Here is a 19,706-nt window from a genome sequence, read left to right as displayed (position 1 = left end):
TCAATCACTTTATAGCTTCAAAAACAAATGACGGACACTGTCATATTTACAAACGCTTACAAAATTAATAAGACCCGTTATAATATTTTACGACACTTAAACCTTTGGCCCACAATATTACACTGTCTGGTAATAAATCCTAGTGACATAAGTGCTCATCTCACAAATTACAACAGTGAATTTCTTAAGCTTGGATTTGCGAAGTTTTAAGCTGAGTTTAGTGTTAAGAACTGGCTTATTTCAAGTTCAGGAGCTGTAAGTATATTTTAGGCGTGTGTTTATACTTCGCTATTTTACCAATTTATTGACTTCAGGGTCCAACTGCTGAATTTATGTAGTTGAGATTTGACATGAAGATTTCTACTGCTTTCCACTGGTAAAAGAGTTTTCATATTTTCTTTATTCTCTCTCACTATGGTTTCTTATGATTGCAGCTATACCTAGGAAATTCCTAGTAAGTACTTACATAAATCGTACATGCATATGTATAAATAAACACTGATATCTGACCTCATCTTATTTTTTCTGCTTACCAAATATGTTTACTAAGTATGACCACATTCTTTAATTTACCTACCTAAATACCTACTGGAATATTTTATTAAATATTGTAAACATGAGTATCTACATAGGCAGTTTGCGGTGGAAAAACCAATAACAATAGGTACTCTTTTTGTATGTAGATCTGAGCTCAAGAATTGAAAACAAAACGATCAAATAATATTGTTCGTTACATGCAGTTTTATTTTGATCAGATATAAAGACTTTCGTTAGATATAATATGTAAGTTTTTTTCTGTAAAATAAGTGTTTACTAGAACAATTGCTTCGGAAAGAGTTTTTGTTCACCCAGACACGCTATGCTGCCATTAGTGCTAAAAACAACCAAACAACTATTTCTTAACATTTCCAATGCTTTAAAAACATAACTAGCACATTCGAGTAAAAATAAAGAAAAACTTAATTTTTAACTAGAGCTTGGTGATCACTTATAAAATAAATATATTGTGATTAGTCTCACCTGGACTAAATTAATAAAATTAATCATAATTAAGCAAGACAATCAACATTTTGCCATCATAAAATTCATATAAATATCTATTGTTTAAAGTAATGAACTGAAATGAAGTCATCTTAAGGATAATAAAACATTTGACGAACAATACAGAAATGTCTAGACGTTTGTTCAGACTGTTTGCAGACGTCTTTGAGGCAGATTCTAATTATTCAGATAATTTTCTGAACAAAGCTGAGTACACAATATTAGTCTGTTGATTAAGCTTTTAAGTAAAATCTTTTTGACATCATCATTTTCAACTATGATAAAGTCTATTAAGAATTTGGGAGCAGTCGAATCTTCAAACGATAAAAAAATAGTAAGAGAGCTTTAGCAAACGCAGCTTGAGTTTGATAGAATAGTATTTCTGAGTCAAATACGTCCAAAATTCAAAATGGAAACTGCATTCGAGCTCCCGACTAAATAATTCATATTGCAAAATGAAATAGGTGGACTCAAAGATGACACAGAAATGAAATATAGCCAATATTTCATGCATGCAGACGCCATTTAAATGCAGACATACACCCGAGAGCATTCTAAAAACTTTGACCCAAACTATTAAGAACACAAGACAAGATGTATTTGTATTTGCACGACACAAGAATTCCTAATTTGAATTGTAAAACGAACTGCAAATAATTCGATTTGACGTTTACCAACTGCATGAAATTTGAGACACAGTGCACGATATCCCTTACATAAATGTGCCATCATATGACACAGTGAGAGGCAATCATGTGTTTGAAGTAGAATCAAGTTATGACCAAATGATCGTATAAAAGAAGTCTGCACCGAAGGTCACATTAAGCAAAATATTTCTTAACAGTATACCTAATATAAACAGACGGTATAATGATCGTAGCGTATATTTCAAATGCTCATAAATTATTTAACAGGTATTTTTTCTAACGTCTTACTGTGAGGTTTTTTGCGTATCATTGTATTGTATAATGTACGGTATTTATATTAGCTAATAATAACGTAGATGGATGGGCTGCGTTTGTCATGGTCAATAGATGGGCGCTATGCCTTCTAAGTCTGTCTTCGTGTGGTGATGTTTTATGAAGTCTAAAACTAAGTTCACTGATAACCACCATGGGGGAGGATTATTAAACCCATCCGATTGCTTTAAATGGTAAACTTTACTTATACAACTTAAGCAGCCAGGTTGATTTAAAATTCTATATATACTTGTCATGCACTATTCTGAACTTTTTCAAGAAGGTACTGTCGCCAATAAGGTTTACTCTTTTAATGATTCAAAAATGTATATCACCTGTATGTATCATAGCATAGTTAAATAAGCACGGTATAGGTATTGGCCCAAATAACTTTGCTATCTTAAAAACAGAGAATCACTATCAACAACAAAGATACTTAGTACAAACATTAAAATAGTGAGCCTTCCCAATTCGTCCCATATTCCTTTAAAGGCCCAAAGCATGAACGTTAAACCAACATCAAGACAAACGGGACCCATCGATAAATCCTTAGATTTTATCCATATTCCACTTTGGTAAGGTAAACAATACTTTACCATAATAGAAGCTACAGTTATCCCAACCCTCTTGGTTCGTACTGTGAATATATTTTCTAAAACAGTAAGGCAAAGTAAGGTCACGATTCAGCCATAACGTTTGCTATTTTTGCTAAATCCGATATTGTTATATTTGGATTTGTATGCATTTATTTGCTCAGATCTTTAGTACCACAAACTGCAAACTGTAGACTAAACAGTCGGGCGACAGTTGTCCCTATAGTTGGCATTTTTTTTAAAACGAAGTCTTAATTCCTGTCAAAGTCTTCCGTCGTTCTGATACCGGCTAAATACCTGATCTTTGTAATGTCCATGCTACCATTCATCTTCATACTGACAAGCCCAAACAAACTATCGGCCGACTAAAAGTTTGCAGTGTGAGGATACTCGTCTTCTGTTTTGCGATTCTCTAATATGGAGGATTTAGCTGTGTTTGGTGATTTCAACCCACATTCACCCACGAGTGATTCAGTTGGTTATTGCAACCTTTTTCGGTTATCTGCTGTTAAAGGACTGGCTTGTCTCTTCTTGAAATATAATACTGAATACAACAAATTACTAAAATTACTTGCAGTAGGTTAGGGGCTGATAATTGATTTAAAATTAACGATAACAATGGAGGTAGCAGTCAAAAATTTAAATTTAAATTGCGTACATCAGCTACTCAGTCTTTTTCAACTAGGACATGGGGACATAGAAAGGTAAAACCACCAATCCAACTTGAGCAAGCACCTTCTTTCTATGGGAATAAGCCTGTGGTGGAACATTACCAAATGTGTATGATAACATAATAATTAATTTTTAATTTATTACTAAACAAAAGAGAGCCTCATAGCACTGCAGACCTTCCGAAAACATAACCTAATATTTCACAAAAGGAACATCGTAAGCACACTATGAATGACCTACTTCATACAAGTAAAGCGACTGAATATGACAGTGCTGTCTGCTGTGAAAAATGTGCAGCATTTGTTATTCCTGATGTCAGATGAGATGACAACGTGGAGCGTCTCGAAAATAGAGGGATGAAATCCAAGCAGTGGTAGATTGTACTGGGTCATAGGTAACTTAGTATTTTTATTTTTGTATGTTTTGGTTACATTGTAGAAAAAACTTTTTTTTTATGTTTTTAGCCTAAAGGCTCCGAAATTACTGCACAATTTGAAAAAAGTTGGAAAGCTACATTCTTTCCGAGTAATATAGGCTATATTTTATCCCGGTACGGACAACAGTTCCCAAGCGACGCGGTGGAAACCGCGGGAAAACGGCTATTGATAGATGGAAGAAATAGTTAATGTCTTCAAAATAGCTTTCTGAAAATGATGAATGTGTGCAACATTAAAATATACTTATATAAGAACGATTCAACTCAAGAACCAAATTGAACTCCTAAAATTGTATCATGCCGCTGATTCATCTACAACAGAACATTTGAACTTAGATACATTATCAGCGTTTTAGGGTCAAATTTTATAATAATCAGTATTACTATGCGTTATAATTATATCAATTTGGGAGTTTAAATTAAACTTTAGCGATACACACTTAATTCACACATTATATTGAAAAAGGAAAAAAATATATAATATAACATTTCAGAATAGTAACAAAAGGACTGATTAAAGTCTGATGATACTCATGACCTCAATATTATGACGATTTCAACAGCAGATAGTCATTCACTGTACGCTAGAAAATTATTTTTCTCTCAGTAAGAAAAAGTAATGCATATAAAATAAACCAACATTAGCAACAAAGTAACACCCTAACAGGTCTTATAAATCATTCGCACAAACCATCAAGTTACATAGAAACTTGAGATGAAATAATTAAGAAATACAAACCTTCGAGTCGTAAAGACCAATAAAAAGGTCTTATGATAACGACATCATAATTTACAACCAATCAGGAGCAAGTGTCATCATATAAAAGTATTTTGATGTTCTCCTTTAAGAACTTTATGGGAGATGTAAAAAGGACCATTAGAAAAGGTTCGAGTTAGTACCTACTTTGTTTATTGTGTAGGAACCGTAAAATTCCTTAAGAATATCGAGAGTCTTATTTAGGAAAATTTTCAATGTCTTTGTTACTGTGAGAAAAGAAGTATATGGAAATATCTAAAAGAAGTCTCAATTTTATTCACAGTTGACCACTACTGAGCGTTAACGAGCTTAAACCTTACTTACTTATGTTGTTATGTTCTCAAGTAAGTGACATGTAAGTATGTATGTTATTATTGAGAATGAAGATTCTTTAAACCTAAACATATATTATTATGTACAAAGACAATGTGCATGTATATTTACACATAGGTAGTACAATTATGGTTCATTCGCTTTTTTGAAAGAAAACATATATTGGTCATTGCATCAGAAAAATACAGGGATCTTAATTTACAAGTCTATAGGATACGTAAGAGCAATTTTGTATCTTTCCTTCTTAAATATTGCTTGGGGTTTTACACAGTGATTCAAATTGCTAATCCTGATCTTAGCATTGTATGATGTCATCACATAAAGTTCTGTCATAAGATGTTGTGGGGTTCTTCTCTAGTTTTCTTAATGGTACCTATTAATTTTAGGATCCCATTATGTCTATACATCTAAGTGCTTCTCACATACAGTGATACCTAAACTAATGTACAAGTCTAAAATTATTGTACAGATTTCAAGTTCTTAACTTAAAATTTGCGCATTCGTCTTTTCAAATAAACGCCTAATAAAGCAATTTGTACATGGGAAACACCTACTCAACTAAGTAGGCGTAGGTAAATTGTAATTATGCAAATACGTTCCAAAACCTTACTTAATAACGCATGACCATTACGCAAACATACACTATCCCTACTAATGCTATAAATGCGAAACTCTGTCTGTCTGTCTGTTACGCTTTCACGTCTAAACCACTGAACCGATTTTAATAAAATTTGGTACAAAGACAGAGTTCACCTTGAGAAAGACCATACGATAGTTTTATCCCGGACTTTTGAAGAATTCTCTTGCAAACGCGATATAAGCGAACTCTACGCGGGCGAAGCTGCGGGCGGAAGCTAGTACATATAGGTAGAAAACACAAACAGTATGAGATGAGTAAAATATAGTATAGTGGGCCTGTTTGTGCCACATTCCAAAACGCGTTATAGTCTTCAATGAAACCAGTTTTACTTGATAATAAGAATATTCAACAGCTGATTATCTTTGTCAAAATACTCACAACTAAAGGCTCTGTTATACTACTTATTTATAAAAGAATGCATGTATGTATTATTTTTAGCTGACTTCCTGGAAAAGGTTATCATTTTAACCCCAGTATGTAAGTAATTTGTGGACTGGAATGACATTGTTGTGTCATATGCAAAAATATTATGCAATTTAAATACACAGAAGCTTATTACAAGAGAAAATATTTAACAACATTTAGGTATTTTTGATAAATTGGTGAAATAATGAGGATAAGACAAAAGAAACTAAGATACCAACTATAAAATAGTATGACATGTTGTTTTCTAAACTCACTAAAGAATTTAGGGTAGGTATTTGCAATCCTTATTCACTAACAAATAATTTCCTAGATATGCCATTCTCACTCTTCTTAAACACTCTCTAACTATTCAACTTTTATCATTCCTTAAAACCATTATCTCAACTTCAGCAAAAACTCCATCGACTGAGCGATAATTAAACGCCGGTATCTCCCACACTTTAACGAGTAAAATAACTTATCTAATTAACGAGGTCAATGAACTGTTAATAAATAAAGCCGGTACACATTGTTACAAAAGATAAAAGTAAATAAAGGCCAAAAGATAAGGAAGTGTTACACGCAATCCATTTGGAAGGAATTTGGGAAAAGTTACGTTTAGTTTCGTTTACTGAATCGAATTACGTGTGTGTAGTGACTTTAGTTTTAAGGTATTACGCAGTAAATGGGGCAGAAAAATAAAACAAAAGTGTTCTGAATGGATAGGTACACTTTATTTTGTTTCTGAGAGAATATTCTGTTACAAAAAGTTACGCGGTACTGTTTAGAATTGAGCTTATCAGACAAAATATACTTAAGTTGTCAGCGGCATCACCCGTCAATCATCACACACAGGTTTCATAATTGCAATTGACATTCATTGCAAGGAATTATCATCCAAACGACTCATCCAATTTCATGAAATCTTTGGCAAGCCTGTAGCTTAAAACCTCCCGAAATCTCACCCACTTTTCATCCTATTTCCTCAAAAGGTTAACATCAAAACAGCACATAATCTAAACAGCTAAGTACTGCCAAGAACAATTTGCCTAAAACCTCCCAAAATTCTAGCCTTATACCTAGCCAAATATCTAGCCTTTCCCATCCTTTTCCCCCAAAACAGCACAGAATCTAAACAGCTAGCTACCACCAAGAACTGTTTACTCCGGAAGACACACTCAAGAGAGCTTGATTACATAAGCGGTTATCAATCAAGAGAGAAGTGGAATGCGACCCCTGATAAGCTCGCATCTGCCTGCCCCATATTGTTGTGAGCACATTGTCTTGATAGGCTATTTGATAATGCATTGTTTGGTTAGTAAATAGTTTCGCTTTTGGGTGGTGAAAAGATTGGTTGGAGTGTGTGAGGTTTGACAAAAAGTGGGGGGTACTCTTTATGAAAGAATAATTTAATCTGTTTTATAAGGAGATTATACCTAAACAGGTAACTTTAATAAAATGCTTATCAAATTGAGATTTGATTGGCTTGGTGATTAATTGGTATTTACTATGTACCTAAAGTTTGTGTGTAAGACCAATACCTTCTAATCCAGTGATTATATCTATTTTTTTGTGATTATATAATCTTCTTCTAAGTATCTTTCTTATATTACGTGGCAGCTTTAAGCTGATACATCCTTTCTTCTGGCACAATCGATTAAAACTTACAATTTAACCAAAAAAATACTCAAATAAAAAACTCAATCCATTCGGCCTTACTCAATAATTCATCAATTATTATTCGTCGGTCAAAACAACAGCGATAGTTCTCAACAATTTTTCCTGCACGTCATTTGTTTTCGGCAAACCCCTTTTTTGTACATCACCCGATTGCCTTTAGCAAGGCAAGGCAATTACATAAATTGCTTCTAAATCTATTAATATACTTCATAGTCATGTACAAAGATCAATCATACGTCAGGACAGACATACAGTATGATATCATCATGAACCAACTTCCTTCAGGCGGTTATAGTTAGCAATTATGAGTTACAACTAATTGCTAGTATTGCTCATGTTTATGTCTAGAATCCAGTCTAGGCAGACATTTAAAGGTAGGGATGTACGGTTGCTTCCGTAGTTTTTATTGCACTGTAAATTATACTGTATTGTTATAAGCATATGGTTCAGATTAGCTTGTGAGTTTAGATTGTTTACTAAAGCTCGTTTGTAATGGTTTTTTTTTTAAGTGAGAATAACAAGCATTTCGATTTTAAAATGAATCTAGATGACGACTTATAAATGAATGTATTAATTAAATGAAAAAATAAACGTTATTTTAAAGTGCTTGGCGTATGACTCATCTGTTCAAAGGAACGGGAATTTTTGCATGGAATGCGGGCGACACTTGAAGCGGTTCAGTAATTCTAAAGGTTACAAAGCGAATATAAACAAACAATTTAAATGAAATATTTATAAAAATGACGCATTTACCAAGGTTAAGTATAATTTAAGATTCTAATTTATAACTGCGAATTTAAATATTTAATAATGAATGAATCGACCGTTAATCGACCTTCATAAACCATAAACAAATTATAGTTATTTAAATTGATTTTTATTTACAAATTGCTTCAATGCCGAAAAGATGACTTTACTTCCTTATTGCGAATATTTATGGAGAGCTAACTGACCGTGGTAGGTCATTTCAGGGTCACGCCATCATCTAGGCGTCTTCAATATCAAATAATAATCCATACTCCATAGTTATATAACTTTAAAAACACCAATATCATCACTAGTCTTATAAATGGGTTGCTAGGTTGTCAATTGTTGAGGAGGTCAGGTAGGCAGTCACTCCATGTAAACATTGGTAACTAGGCAAGTCCTCAATTGCATTAGATTGGATTGGAACCCGAAACCAGCATAGTTGGGAAATGGTTAGGCAGATGATTATGAGTAGTAGTTTCTAGAACTATTAAAATCAATAAGGAAACTAATTAATGGAAGATAGCTTTCCGGATGTAGATTCAAGCAAAAAGTTACACCGATTGAAGGCTAAAATATAAAGCCCGACATTAAATGATGCTGTATACTTAGTTTTTAACTGTGGATTTCCCACGGAAAACGAGTGAAACCGCGTGAAAACGACTAGTAAGTTATATGGAGCTTGTCTTAAAAACAAAGGATAGATAGCTTATAGAAATCCAGCATAAATTAATACTTCTAAATGGAAAAAATAAAAACTAGAACTGTCGAACGATTCGCTAGCAATTGGACACGCAATATTAGTTACATCGGAATTTGTAACAATAATAAAAACACCTATTCGTTTTTATTATTGTTGAGCGTGAATTCGTTCGCGATTTATTTTTGCATTTTGCAGTTGCATCTGTAGTTTTAGATTTTATTGCACTGTTGATGCATTTTTATTATTTCTGAATACAGATATAGTCATGAATAGGAAACGTACATAGGTAAGGTGTTAAGCGTATTTATTTTACTTTACTTATTTTACTTTTCAAAACTTGAATATTTTCAAATTTTCTGATAATTTTTTTTTGAAGTTCTGTACCAATAATTTAATTAAGAGGAAATATTTTTTGTTTCCTCGTTTGTTTCTACCTTAAAGGTTCCGAAAGTTACACTCTTCCCGAGTGACATATTTTATCCTTGTCCAGGTAATAGTTCTCATAAGATGCCGGGTGAAACCGCGGAAAATCAGCTATATATAATCTTCAATGAAATGAACTGCATTTCCAAGTAAAGAGATCCAAGCAAATCACTTATTAATTTCCAAATTGAATACTTAATACCGCATCAATAACTAAAAACAATTAGACATAACTCCATTTAACGACATAATAAACTATTCGGTGTTAATCGAAATATTTCTAGTTGTGTACATAATGAAGTGTTGGGGAATGCAAATGCCAACGAACTGAAATTACAATAAATATCTGCAAAGCTCTGCTTTAACCGCTAATGGCGACCTTAATGTTGTAATGGTATGTTGAGCTGTAGCCTACGGTTATAGATTAAATGTGTTTTTTCTGTTAAAATAAATAGAGTTTAAATATTTCTAGTTTGACTTTTTTGTTCAAATTGTTCTTATAATAAGTTCTGTGTATCAGAAGGAGCTTTAAACTGTAGGTCCCGGCTGTCATTGAACATCCTTGGCAGTCGTTACGGGTAGTCAGAAGCCAGTAAGTCTGCCACCAGTCTAACAAACGTGTATTGGGTTGGTCAGGTAACTGAGTTGAGGAGGTGAGATAGGCAGTCGCTCCTTGTAAAACACTGGTACCCAGCTGCATCTGGTTAGACTGGAAGCCGACTCTAACATAGTTGGGAAAAAGATAGGCAGATAATGATTTGCAAAGGTCTGCTTTAGCCGCTAATGGCGGCCTTAATGTTGTAATGGTATGTTGAGCTGTAGCCTAGGGTTATAGATTAAATGTGTATTTTTTACGGTTAATACAGTTGAAATATTTGCTTTACTTATGATGAAATAGATCTAGAACTAATTGCAAGATAAAAGCTAAGTTATTGAAGAAAACATAAAATCCAGAATTGACAACCTCCAAGTTTTTGGAAAGTCAGTAAAAAAACTGTAATTTAAATTCTGGCATCTAAACTTATATACCACGGCTAATATACTTCTTGTAATACAATTAAATGATCATTTAGCTAATTATGATACTAATGATAATCCCATTAGCCGTCATAATGCTATCGTCAATTGTAAAATTATTTTTATGACACACACACATAATAATAAAATAATTTCCATAAAAATTAAGTCCTTTAACATCTTCATACTTCACAGGTTCTGTCCATTATAACTTAATATACATAAATGCTTGATGCTAAGTGGGATTAGTAATCTGGCTTAGCGTGACGTCATAGGTACTTCGCTCCAAGAAGACTGGTGTTAGACGTCAGATTAGCAGTCGCAGTTGGCTAGTTTCAGTATGCTCTGAAACGTCTGTTAGACAACAAATTAGTTACGTTACTGTTATTTCTGGGTGTTGTAGTAATTATAATTAATTTATTTGTAAAGGATTTTTTTTGTTTCGGTCAGCTGCTCGTTCACATTTTGTAATAAAACATTGTACACTTTGAAAACCAGTGAAGATATTTTTTCTTATTTGATAAACCTAACCTAACCTTTTTTTGAAATTAGCAAAGAATCCGGCAGTGCGTGCAACGAGAGGGAGTGTCAGATTCTTACTGACCAAAACTCACCGCGTTCCTTCTTAAGCCCTTTATGTACCAGGGCCGCGATAACTTTTTCGAACAATCCTGCAGCCCCGGCAGGCCCTCTGGGGTTTGCTGGCTCTTTTAACCTAACCTTGCAATATAACTTAAAAAAAAAACGAAAATAAATAAGTAAAAAAAAACTATAAAAAATAGGAGTAATTGATACAGTTATTATTCAAAATGCATTAAACTTAGGTACTTGTGAGAAACTGTAGTGGTCATCAAAAACATAGCCACGATCATTAGCAAGAGTAGCTTAGCAGATATTATTTATAACAATTTCAGTTCATTCACTCGCTAGTTTAATTACCCAGACCTGCATAGTTATTATAAATCGTTGGACTAGTCGGTTTAAATGTTCTAATTGCAAGCAGAGGGTAACGTAAGAGTAATGTGGGGATCATGCCTATTTTACATGTTTGGGAACAAAGTCATTGATGATTTTCCTATATGTTATCCTATAAGAAGCCCATAGACACTTTTGAACCCGTTTGGCTTATAGACTATTTTGGTAAATAAAGAAGTACTTTGTAACAAAAAATCTAAAAATAAAATACGCTTTATTTTAGTTTTGAAAACTGAAAAATTTTGAAAAAGGACTCTCTCTATATTTAGTTTTCCATATAAGGATATAATTAGTCCCTAAATAAAATACGACCCTTTAAAGGATGACACACATAACCTTAAATTAGTAGATAAATACAGCGTGTTCTCAAAAATCCAACATACCAACGAGCACTTACACACAGCGTGTTATGCTGTCGACACGAGTACCATGGCTGCTGTTTACTATTCATAGTGTCGGTATCCGACATACGGCTGTTATTCACGAATGACATCATCACTCGACCATCAGCCGAATAAAGGCGTGTCTGTATAAATGATGTAGTTTTTTTTTTGGTGAATAAAAAAGTAAAAAAATTTTTTTTTTTGTTTTTTTTTTTTGCATAGTTGGATTGGCTTGGAGGTCATTAATCATTTTGTGTATTTAAAAGTTATTGAGTTGTTATTAAAAATAATGATTTTATTTATCTAGGTATTTTTTTACTTTTTTTTTTAAATTTTTTCTTGCTTCATTAATACATGAAGTTGTGTTTTTTTTGTAGCTGTAAACAAACCTGATGACTTATAAAAATATTTCACAACCACGTGTCAAAATACATAAAAGCTTTTTTGTAATATTATTGCATCAATATTATTAGTATTTACAATAACATTATAACATGTTAGAATCTTGTATTAGTGCTCTTAATCAATCAGTGTTTGCAAACCAAATGTCACGGCCATTCCAAAACGGGTTTGTAAAAATATTAGGTAATCATTAGTGTTGCTAATAATGACGGTATGTCTAATAAGGTGCATTGATAAAAATATTAAATATAAAAAAGACAAAAAATCAGGTCATGTTTTATTTTTAATTTTGTATATTTTCTATGTTTTTTGCAACGGTACGAATTAAGTATGTAGGTAAGTATATTAAGATGTTTTTTGTTTTTATCTAAACTTGAAATCTATAGTTTTTATCTTTTGAATTATAAATAAAATCATCGTGTTTTTTTAGAATCATTTGAATATCTTTTTATGCTGATGTATTATTAGAGTTTTTATGTTAAAAATAATAGATAAAGCAATAACAATATAGTCTCATGTTACCTCTAGATAAAAAAGCCTTAGTTGTATTATATTGTAGGGTGAACTACCCTTCGTCGTCTCATCCCTTATAATAAACATTTTATTAAAAGCCGTACCTACTATCATTATTAAACTTGGGTAAAGGCAAACTATATTGCTCTTTGAAGTATTACGTTACATACAAAAAATAATTGACAGTTTGACTACCGTTTACCTTAGTTTTTTTTGGTTTGATAGAGACCCGTATTTTTATTTACTTTCATGATTTAAATATATTTTTTTAGCGACGTATTAAAAAAATCTTTGTCGTGGTTCTCAAGCAAACGATAAAAACATTCAAAGAATAGATCAATTCTCAAAAAAATCTCTATAAACGTTTCACAAACCAGAAAATTAATATCTTAGCACCTCATTCTGATACAAAAGCATACAATCAGAGTTTGCATCGTTTAATAATGAAGTGCTCAAAGTTGGTCGGGCAAGTCGCAAGAATCTTGCTTGCCTTGGCTATTTCCTACTTGTCCACTACACTTTGGTTCGAGTATCGCCTCCGTACCAATGATTATTATCGATAAAAGTAATCGCAACACTAGTTTTTTTGTAATTTTTTTTTTCTTTTGCAGTAGCTAAAACAATTTTTGACAATGCCATAGTGCAATTAGAATTTAAAAATATATATAAAAAAAAACTTATGAATTAAAATACATGTAGTACTTTCGCCTGTACCAAAAGATATATTTTTTTTAAACGATAAATACCATACTTTTTTTATATTTTTTTTTTGCATGGTATCTAATAATCGAAAAAAAAATAGAATTTGAAGCCAATATAATAATAAAAAAATTAAGCATTCAGAACATCAGCAAGTATATTAAAACAGTAGCGATATGGTTTATGCTTACATTAAACTTGATGCAATATCTTGGTAAAGGGATTTCGGAATGATGTCGAGGAATTCCGAAGTTTGTTTTTTTTCTCGATTCGCGTTATTGTGTATTGAAGCTCGATAGTGTTTTTGTAATGTTATGCTTCGTAATAAGATGATTATTGAGTTTTTATGCTGTGTTTAATTGTGAAAATAATATGTTAATGTATTTTTAAAGTTAAATAATTGTAAAAAATAAATTAACTTTTTTTGTTTCTACATCTTAATATTTCGTTGTATTTCTATGTTTTTATCTGTTTGTGTATTTTATTTAAGCTTTTGACTGGTTCTTATCAATCATAAAAAAACACGCCTCCATATTTATTTACTCGTAAAAATAATCTTTCTTTTGGCACCTCTTTAAAAAGTCCTTTATCGCATTCGGAAGTGAAGACATAAAAATATTGATAACGACAGGAAAGTGTCTTTTAGCATCAAAGTGATAATTTGTACGCAAACTTTTACGACAGCTGGTTTTTTTCAATGAAATACGATTTTGGGACTTTTTTCTCCTTATGCAATAATGTCCAATAAAAATTGTATTTTATTCATTTTGTTTTTGAAGCTCACACAGTAAATAATAATGTTGAATATTATTTTTAAATTCGTCCAATATAAAATTTATCGGTCCATTCAAAAACTTATCTGTAAAGGCTATCTAGTTTTAATAACATAATAATAATTTATGCATATTTTATAAACTTAAAGTCTTGTGTTAAAAGAAACCAGTATTGTACCTGTTTCCTAGTAACAAGGCAAAGTTGATTATTTTCTTTACAAGTTACAACTTGTTCGGAACATTAAACAGCTGATTGGGTCCCATCTTTGTTTTTTTAAAACCACCATAAAAATCTACATATTCATTTAGCCTTTAATGACTGTTATCGATACAATTAAACGTACTTAATACCTACGTATCTACATGACTTTTGTAAAATAAGTATAAATAAATATTTTATCGACATTTATTTCTTTGATAATGGAGGATCATCGAAACTGGTTTTTATCGATAAACATTTTTAATGTGGAGGACATACCTAACTTGAATTAGGATACATATTTTTGTACGAAAATAAATCGATTCTAATATTATAAAGTTGAAGAGTTTGTGTGTATGCTTGATCTACTCCAATTTAAAACATTCTTTCAGTCTGAGATAGATCATTTACCGAGGAAGACCATAGGCTACTTTTTATATGGATCCGTGGAGTATCTAGGTACCTATGGAAGGCGGGCAAAACCGCTGGCAGAAGTTAGTATAAAATAAGTCGGTCTTTAAGTTCACCTTTTTGTTTTATTAAGGCAAGGTTCCAGTAATAATATTAGACCTTAATTAATCAAGCGAGCCTTTAAACAGCCGTTGAGTCGTAACAAAGTTGTCCACATAAATTAAATTGTGTTTTCGCTAAGTTAGTTCCAAACCGTGATAAAATTTATTAAACACTAGGTAGGTAGTTGGTTCAATGTCAAAGATTTTAAGACTTTGTTTGGACATGGATTTTTCTGTTATTTTTTGAAGGAACAAGGTAATTTTTTTAAGACAGTTAATATTTCTAATGAAAATAGGTACCTAATAATAGAAATGATTTTTAATTTGAAAAAAGGTTTTTTTTCAGAAGATGTTGAGAATTGTATTTTGGTGTTCTGTTTTAGATGATGAGGTTCATAGGTATAAAGTTATTACTATTACATCAAAAAATACCTACTGCGAAGACATAATCGAATATAAAACACATAACTGGCATACCTACTCGTCTATGGTATTTTGCAAAAGAAACATGTTACTAATACATCACTCTCTACATGGAGTCAAAAGTACAGTCCATTTGTTGTTTGAACTTGACGACTAAAGAAGGAATTTATGCCGACACGGGCGATCAGCTGTTACCGACACTAACCCACACATGTTGACATAGTCTACAGATTCTCTCACACAAGAAACATTATATGCATCTACAAGTATAAACACCTACCGTTTTGCCAAGTTAGTGCAAACAAATCCTCGTCGCAAAGCCATTGTAGTTCGCTAATTATAGTCGACATATCAGCAAGGAGCGACATTAAAACATGATAGCACTACACTACACATCAAAATCACATCACTGGCACAAAAACCTTCAACAGATCCTTTGACACAACACTATAATTTTCTATCCACAATGTGTATTAGTCACAAAAACACTGAAAACTTTCGCTGACAACGAAAAAATTACCGATATCGCGTTACAGTATTGATGTTACGAAACGTCAGCTTGACAGTTCGTAACTCGGGGTGAACGAACGAGGTGCGCGGGCGCAGCGTGCGTGCGGCGCGCGCGATCGAAGCCAACCGACTGGCTCGACGACTCGAGTAAACAGTCGCGCAGCGGGGGGTTATCGATAACCTTCCGAATATCGACAAACAACATCACTAGTGCTACTACTGCGTGTGAAACCGAAGGCCGGCAATTTTTACGGTTTAACGTAAGGTTAATGGAACTTGTTCGGTATTTTATTGATGATCTCAATGTAATATGAGGTTCAGATTTTGTAACCGCTCAGTTTCGTTCGGTTAATTATTTTCGCGGTTTATTTATTTTGTGTTAATCATTCGTAATGGTCGTTTAATTTAAGATTGTTGATAATGTGATATGGGTAATATAAATTGAAGGAATATAATAAATGGGTTTCTTTATGATTTAGAGATCTCCTACGCATATTTTAATTATTTGTTAGGTACTGAATAAATATAAAATATCAAATCGGACAAAACAGTTATACAGGTGATATTCTACTACTACACGCAAACGTCAGCCAAAACGAATTCTATTGTGAAAATTCACAATTGAATTTACACGCTCATGAAAAGAAAATATTTTTCGTCAACACATAAAATTATTAGTCATTCGTGAAGAAAAACAAGCAGTGAGAACATATCTTAAACAATTAAACTAAGACACAATCTGAATATAAATAGCTTTTATCTATTTAGACTTAGATAATAACAATTGTTGGACAAACACTGTCATCTTGAAATTGGGGTGCGCAGGAGTTGAATGTCGTCATACGAGAATTAAATGTTAAAAGAGTGAGATAAGGTGAAGTTACTATTATAGATTTAATATTCTTTGAGAGAAGGAAGACTTCAGTCATGAGACCGGTAGCAGGTTTAATATGAGAGTGAGTTAAGACCAATTGAAGAAGAAACTAGAACGAGAAAATTAATAGTATTTTAGCATTGTACCTACCATTTACCTTTTTAATTATTTTTGTGTTGTTAGATGCAGAGGATTCCTCCGTTGTTGTCCCTAATATAGAAATAGGTGGGGATAGAATATTACGAGCACGCGCTCGTTTGGTTTACACACACTAGTAATATATGACTAACTTAGAAAAAAACTTAGCTCAACTCCTTATTATTTACAGTTAAATAAATAAAATTAGCCACTGTGGCTGAAAAACCTCTAAAAACTACGTAATTCACCAAACACGCTGCACAAAAAATGAACCAGCCTTCTTATATTTATTTACAGTTATTACGTCTACTCAAAAAACTTTTTTTTACCCTTCATCATATTATTAAAGAACGCCGCTAGCCTTCATAATAATTCGCGTGAAGTTACATATTATAATAGTCTCGTAACAAGCAATTATTTTGCACGGAAGTGTATAATTGATGTGTGGTAGCTGGGTGAATACTCTTGGCCGGGAGTGTACGTAATCACTTAAGTGGCTGGTGGCTAAGCTCGAAATTATTAATAGAACCGTTTGTAAGCTTTTTGTTACGCGTATTATAGGCAAATTGTTTTGTGTTTGTGCTTGGTTTATGACGTTTTCTGCGTGAAATGTAAAACTGTGGTGTTTTTACAAGGGATTTTACGTCAATAACTTGGGAACTTGGAAATGACTCCCGCAGCTGCCCAAAATTGTAAGTTCTGGAAAAATGAGCAGCTCAAAGTCGCCATCAGATTCCTTTGCTTTCAAAGCATTTAGGAAATGCGTAAATCACAATGTTCTACCTAAATATTAATAAGGTGTCCTAAAAGAAAAGGTTCTTGTAGTGTATAAGACAGTTCAAGAATTGGAATACCCCACCACTGCACCAATAAGAGCTATGTTCTTAAAGAAGAAGTTACACCATGAGCTCTAAAGAGTCGCTACCCATAATCTCTAACTTCTACATCACAGTCACAATTCAAAGCTCTCAAAAGCCAATTAAACGTCTCCAAACATACTTTATTTCTCCTTTTTACACTAAACAGATTTACATACGGTATGACTCGTTCACAATCTCATTAGGTATGTATGTCACATATACGGTGGAGTTGTGAGCAGTACTGCTGAAATCGCTAAACCTATTTTACTTGTGCTTTTCACTACTAATGTGTGTTTGGTCTAAGGTGTAAGCGGTAGCGAGTTGGATGTCCTTTTGTTGGTTATCGCCAGAGACGCGTGAAAAATTGCGTTTCTCAAAAAGATATCGTATGGTTAGAAACTTACATATTGAAAGTCGTCGACATTTATGTATGAGGGCAAAAATCCTTTACCTGAAACAAAAAGAAAAATATACATGTTTATATCGACAGTTAATAATTGTGAAAACAAGGATGTCCAAGGGCAATGTGCGGGTTCGAATCCAGTTCAGGCAAGTACTTTCAAAGTGTATCTTGGACACGGCCGACTGTAAAGGCAAAAGAAAATATCTTGAGGTAACCTGGACTAAACAGTCTGAAATCATCAATCCGCCTCTGCACGTACCTAAACTCTGTACGAGAAGAGGCTTGTGCTATTATAAAGGCTGATGATAATACTGATAACTACTATAAGCATAGTATTAATACTCAAAACCAATATGAAAGTAGCTCTTCTACGCTTATAACTTGACCCACACACAACGGTACAATGAATTTACGTCCCAACATTACGCGACTCGTTATACTAGCAGCCAATTCAATTGTTTTTACGACATTCGTTACTAAGTTTTATTTGCATAGCTAATCAGTATACAGTAACAAATAATTAAGAATGAATAGCTAGAAAAACTTTGATTCAGTACCTGACGTAGATTTTCAGTATATACTTAAATTCGGAAAATAAATGCGCTTTGTACCGAAACCTGTGAATTAAAGTACTTTGCAAACATACTTGTCTGCAAAATATAGTCGCAAACTTTATAAGTTTAAAATAATAGTTTCGTAATAATAGCAATTTTACATTAACAGCATGAATAATAGAAATCTAGTAAAAAAACACCTTAAATTGTATTAAAAGCATGATGCAACTGGTTTCAATTACAATTGTATTACTGTCTGCACTAAAATCGCTATCACCCCATAACTTAAACCACAACCCAAAAGTAGGCATAATCTGTTCGCTTCAGAACACGGCTGCGAAATATCAAAACCCAGTATCTGCACAAAACCAAATTTTATAGGAGAGCCGAAAAACGATTTCATATCTTTGACAGCTTGCCGTTTCAATAATATTAGTCGTACCGTCCTGGGAGTGATTGCAAAATTTGAGGGAGATAACAGGGTTTTAAAAAAAAGTGTTTTAATGCGTCTATCACCAAGTATGTACGTAGAGGAGCAGTTACTAATAAAAAAATTGTTTTCTTAGTTCAAACTTTTTGAGTGTGACAATTTCAAAACCCAGTAAGATCACTTGCTTTGTTTTCATTTAGGTCTGAATTTACTGAGTAGAAACTAAATGCACTTCTATAAACCTAGTAAGAAACAATAGAATAAAACAACGAAATAGTGATAAGCAGTTTTAATGAAAAAGATTAAAAAAAAAAAACTCTTTTTCTCAGTAAAAAAAATAATCTCTCAAAATATTTGAAAACAATATTCAAATAAAATAAATTATTCGCTTATTAAAAATTTGTCCACCAGAAACTAAATCAACTGAATTATTATTAATCGGTAAACTTTACCAAAACTCCCTTCTGTTCATTGGCATAAGCTGTAATAATGATTTTACTATGCCTTCCTTTTTACTTTCTTTAATGCCTCTTGGAATATTTTTTAAGGTTGGCATGGTCAAGGGATTGTGTTTTTTCATAACGTTCGGTACGGCCGCGGGCTGTACACTACATGAACGTGCCCCAAAGGGTGATAGCCATTAGGCTAATCC

The 19,706-nt window shown here is 32.8% G+C and overlaps 1 protein-coding gene across 2 annotated transcripts in view; it reads right to left on the bottom strand.

The window, feature by feature from the left end:
* Positions 1–19,706, bottom strand: part of Cv-c (crossveinless c) — a 310,299-nt gene that overhangs the window by 256,028 nt on the left and 34,565 nt on the right. The window contains exon 1 of one of the 2 annotated variants that reach the window (XM_049837538.2): positions 15,566–15,935. The exons of the other annotated variant lie outside the window; for it this stretch is intronic. Within the exon in view, the coding sequence (XP_049693495.2) occupies positions 15,566–15,653 (88 nt within the window). The 5' untranslated portion in view covers positions 15,654–15,935. Of the gene's footprint in view, positions 1–15,565; positions 15,936–19,706 lie in introns of those variants that run through there. 2 annotated transcript variants of the gene reach the window in all.

This window comes from Helicoverpa armigera, chromosome 23, assembly GCF_030705265.1.
Source record: "Helicoverpa armigera isolate CAAS_96S chromosome 23, ASM3070526v1, whole genome shotgun sequence".
Taxonomy (NCBI): domain Eukaryota; kingdom Metazoa; phylum Arthropoda; class Insecta; order Lepidoptera; family Noctuidae; genus Helicoverpa; species Helicoverpa armigera.
This window is presented reverse-complemented; position numbering and strand designations above follow the sequence as displayed.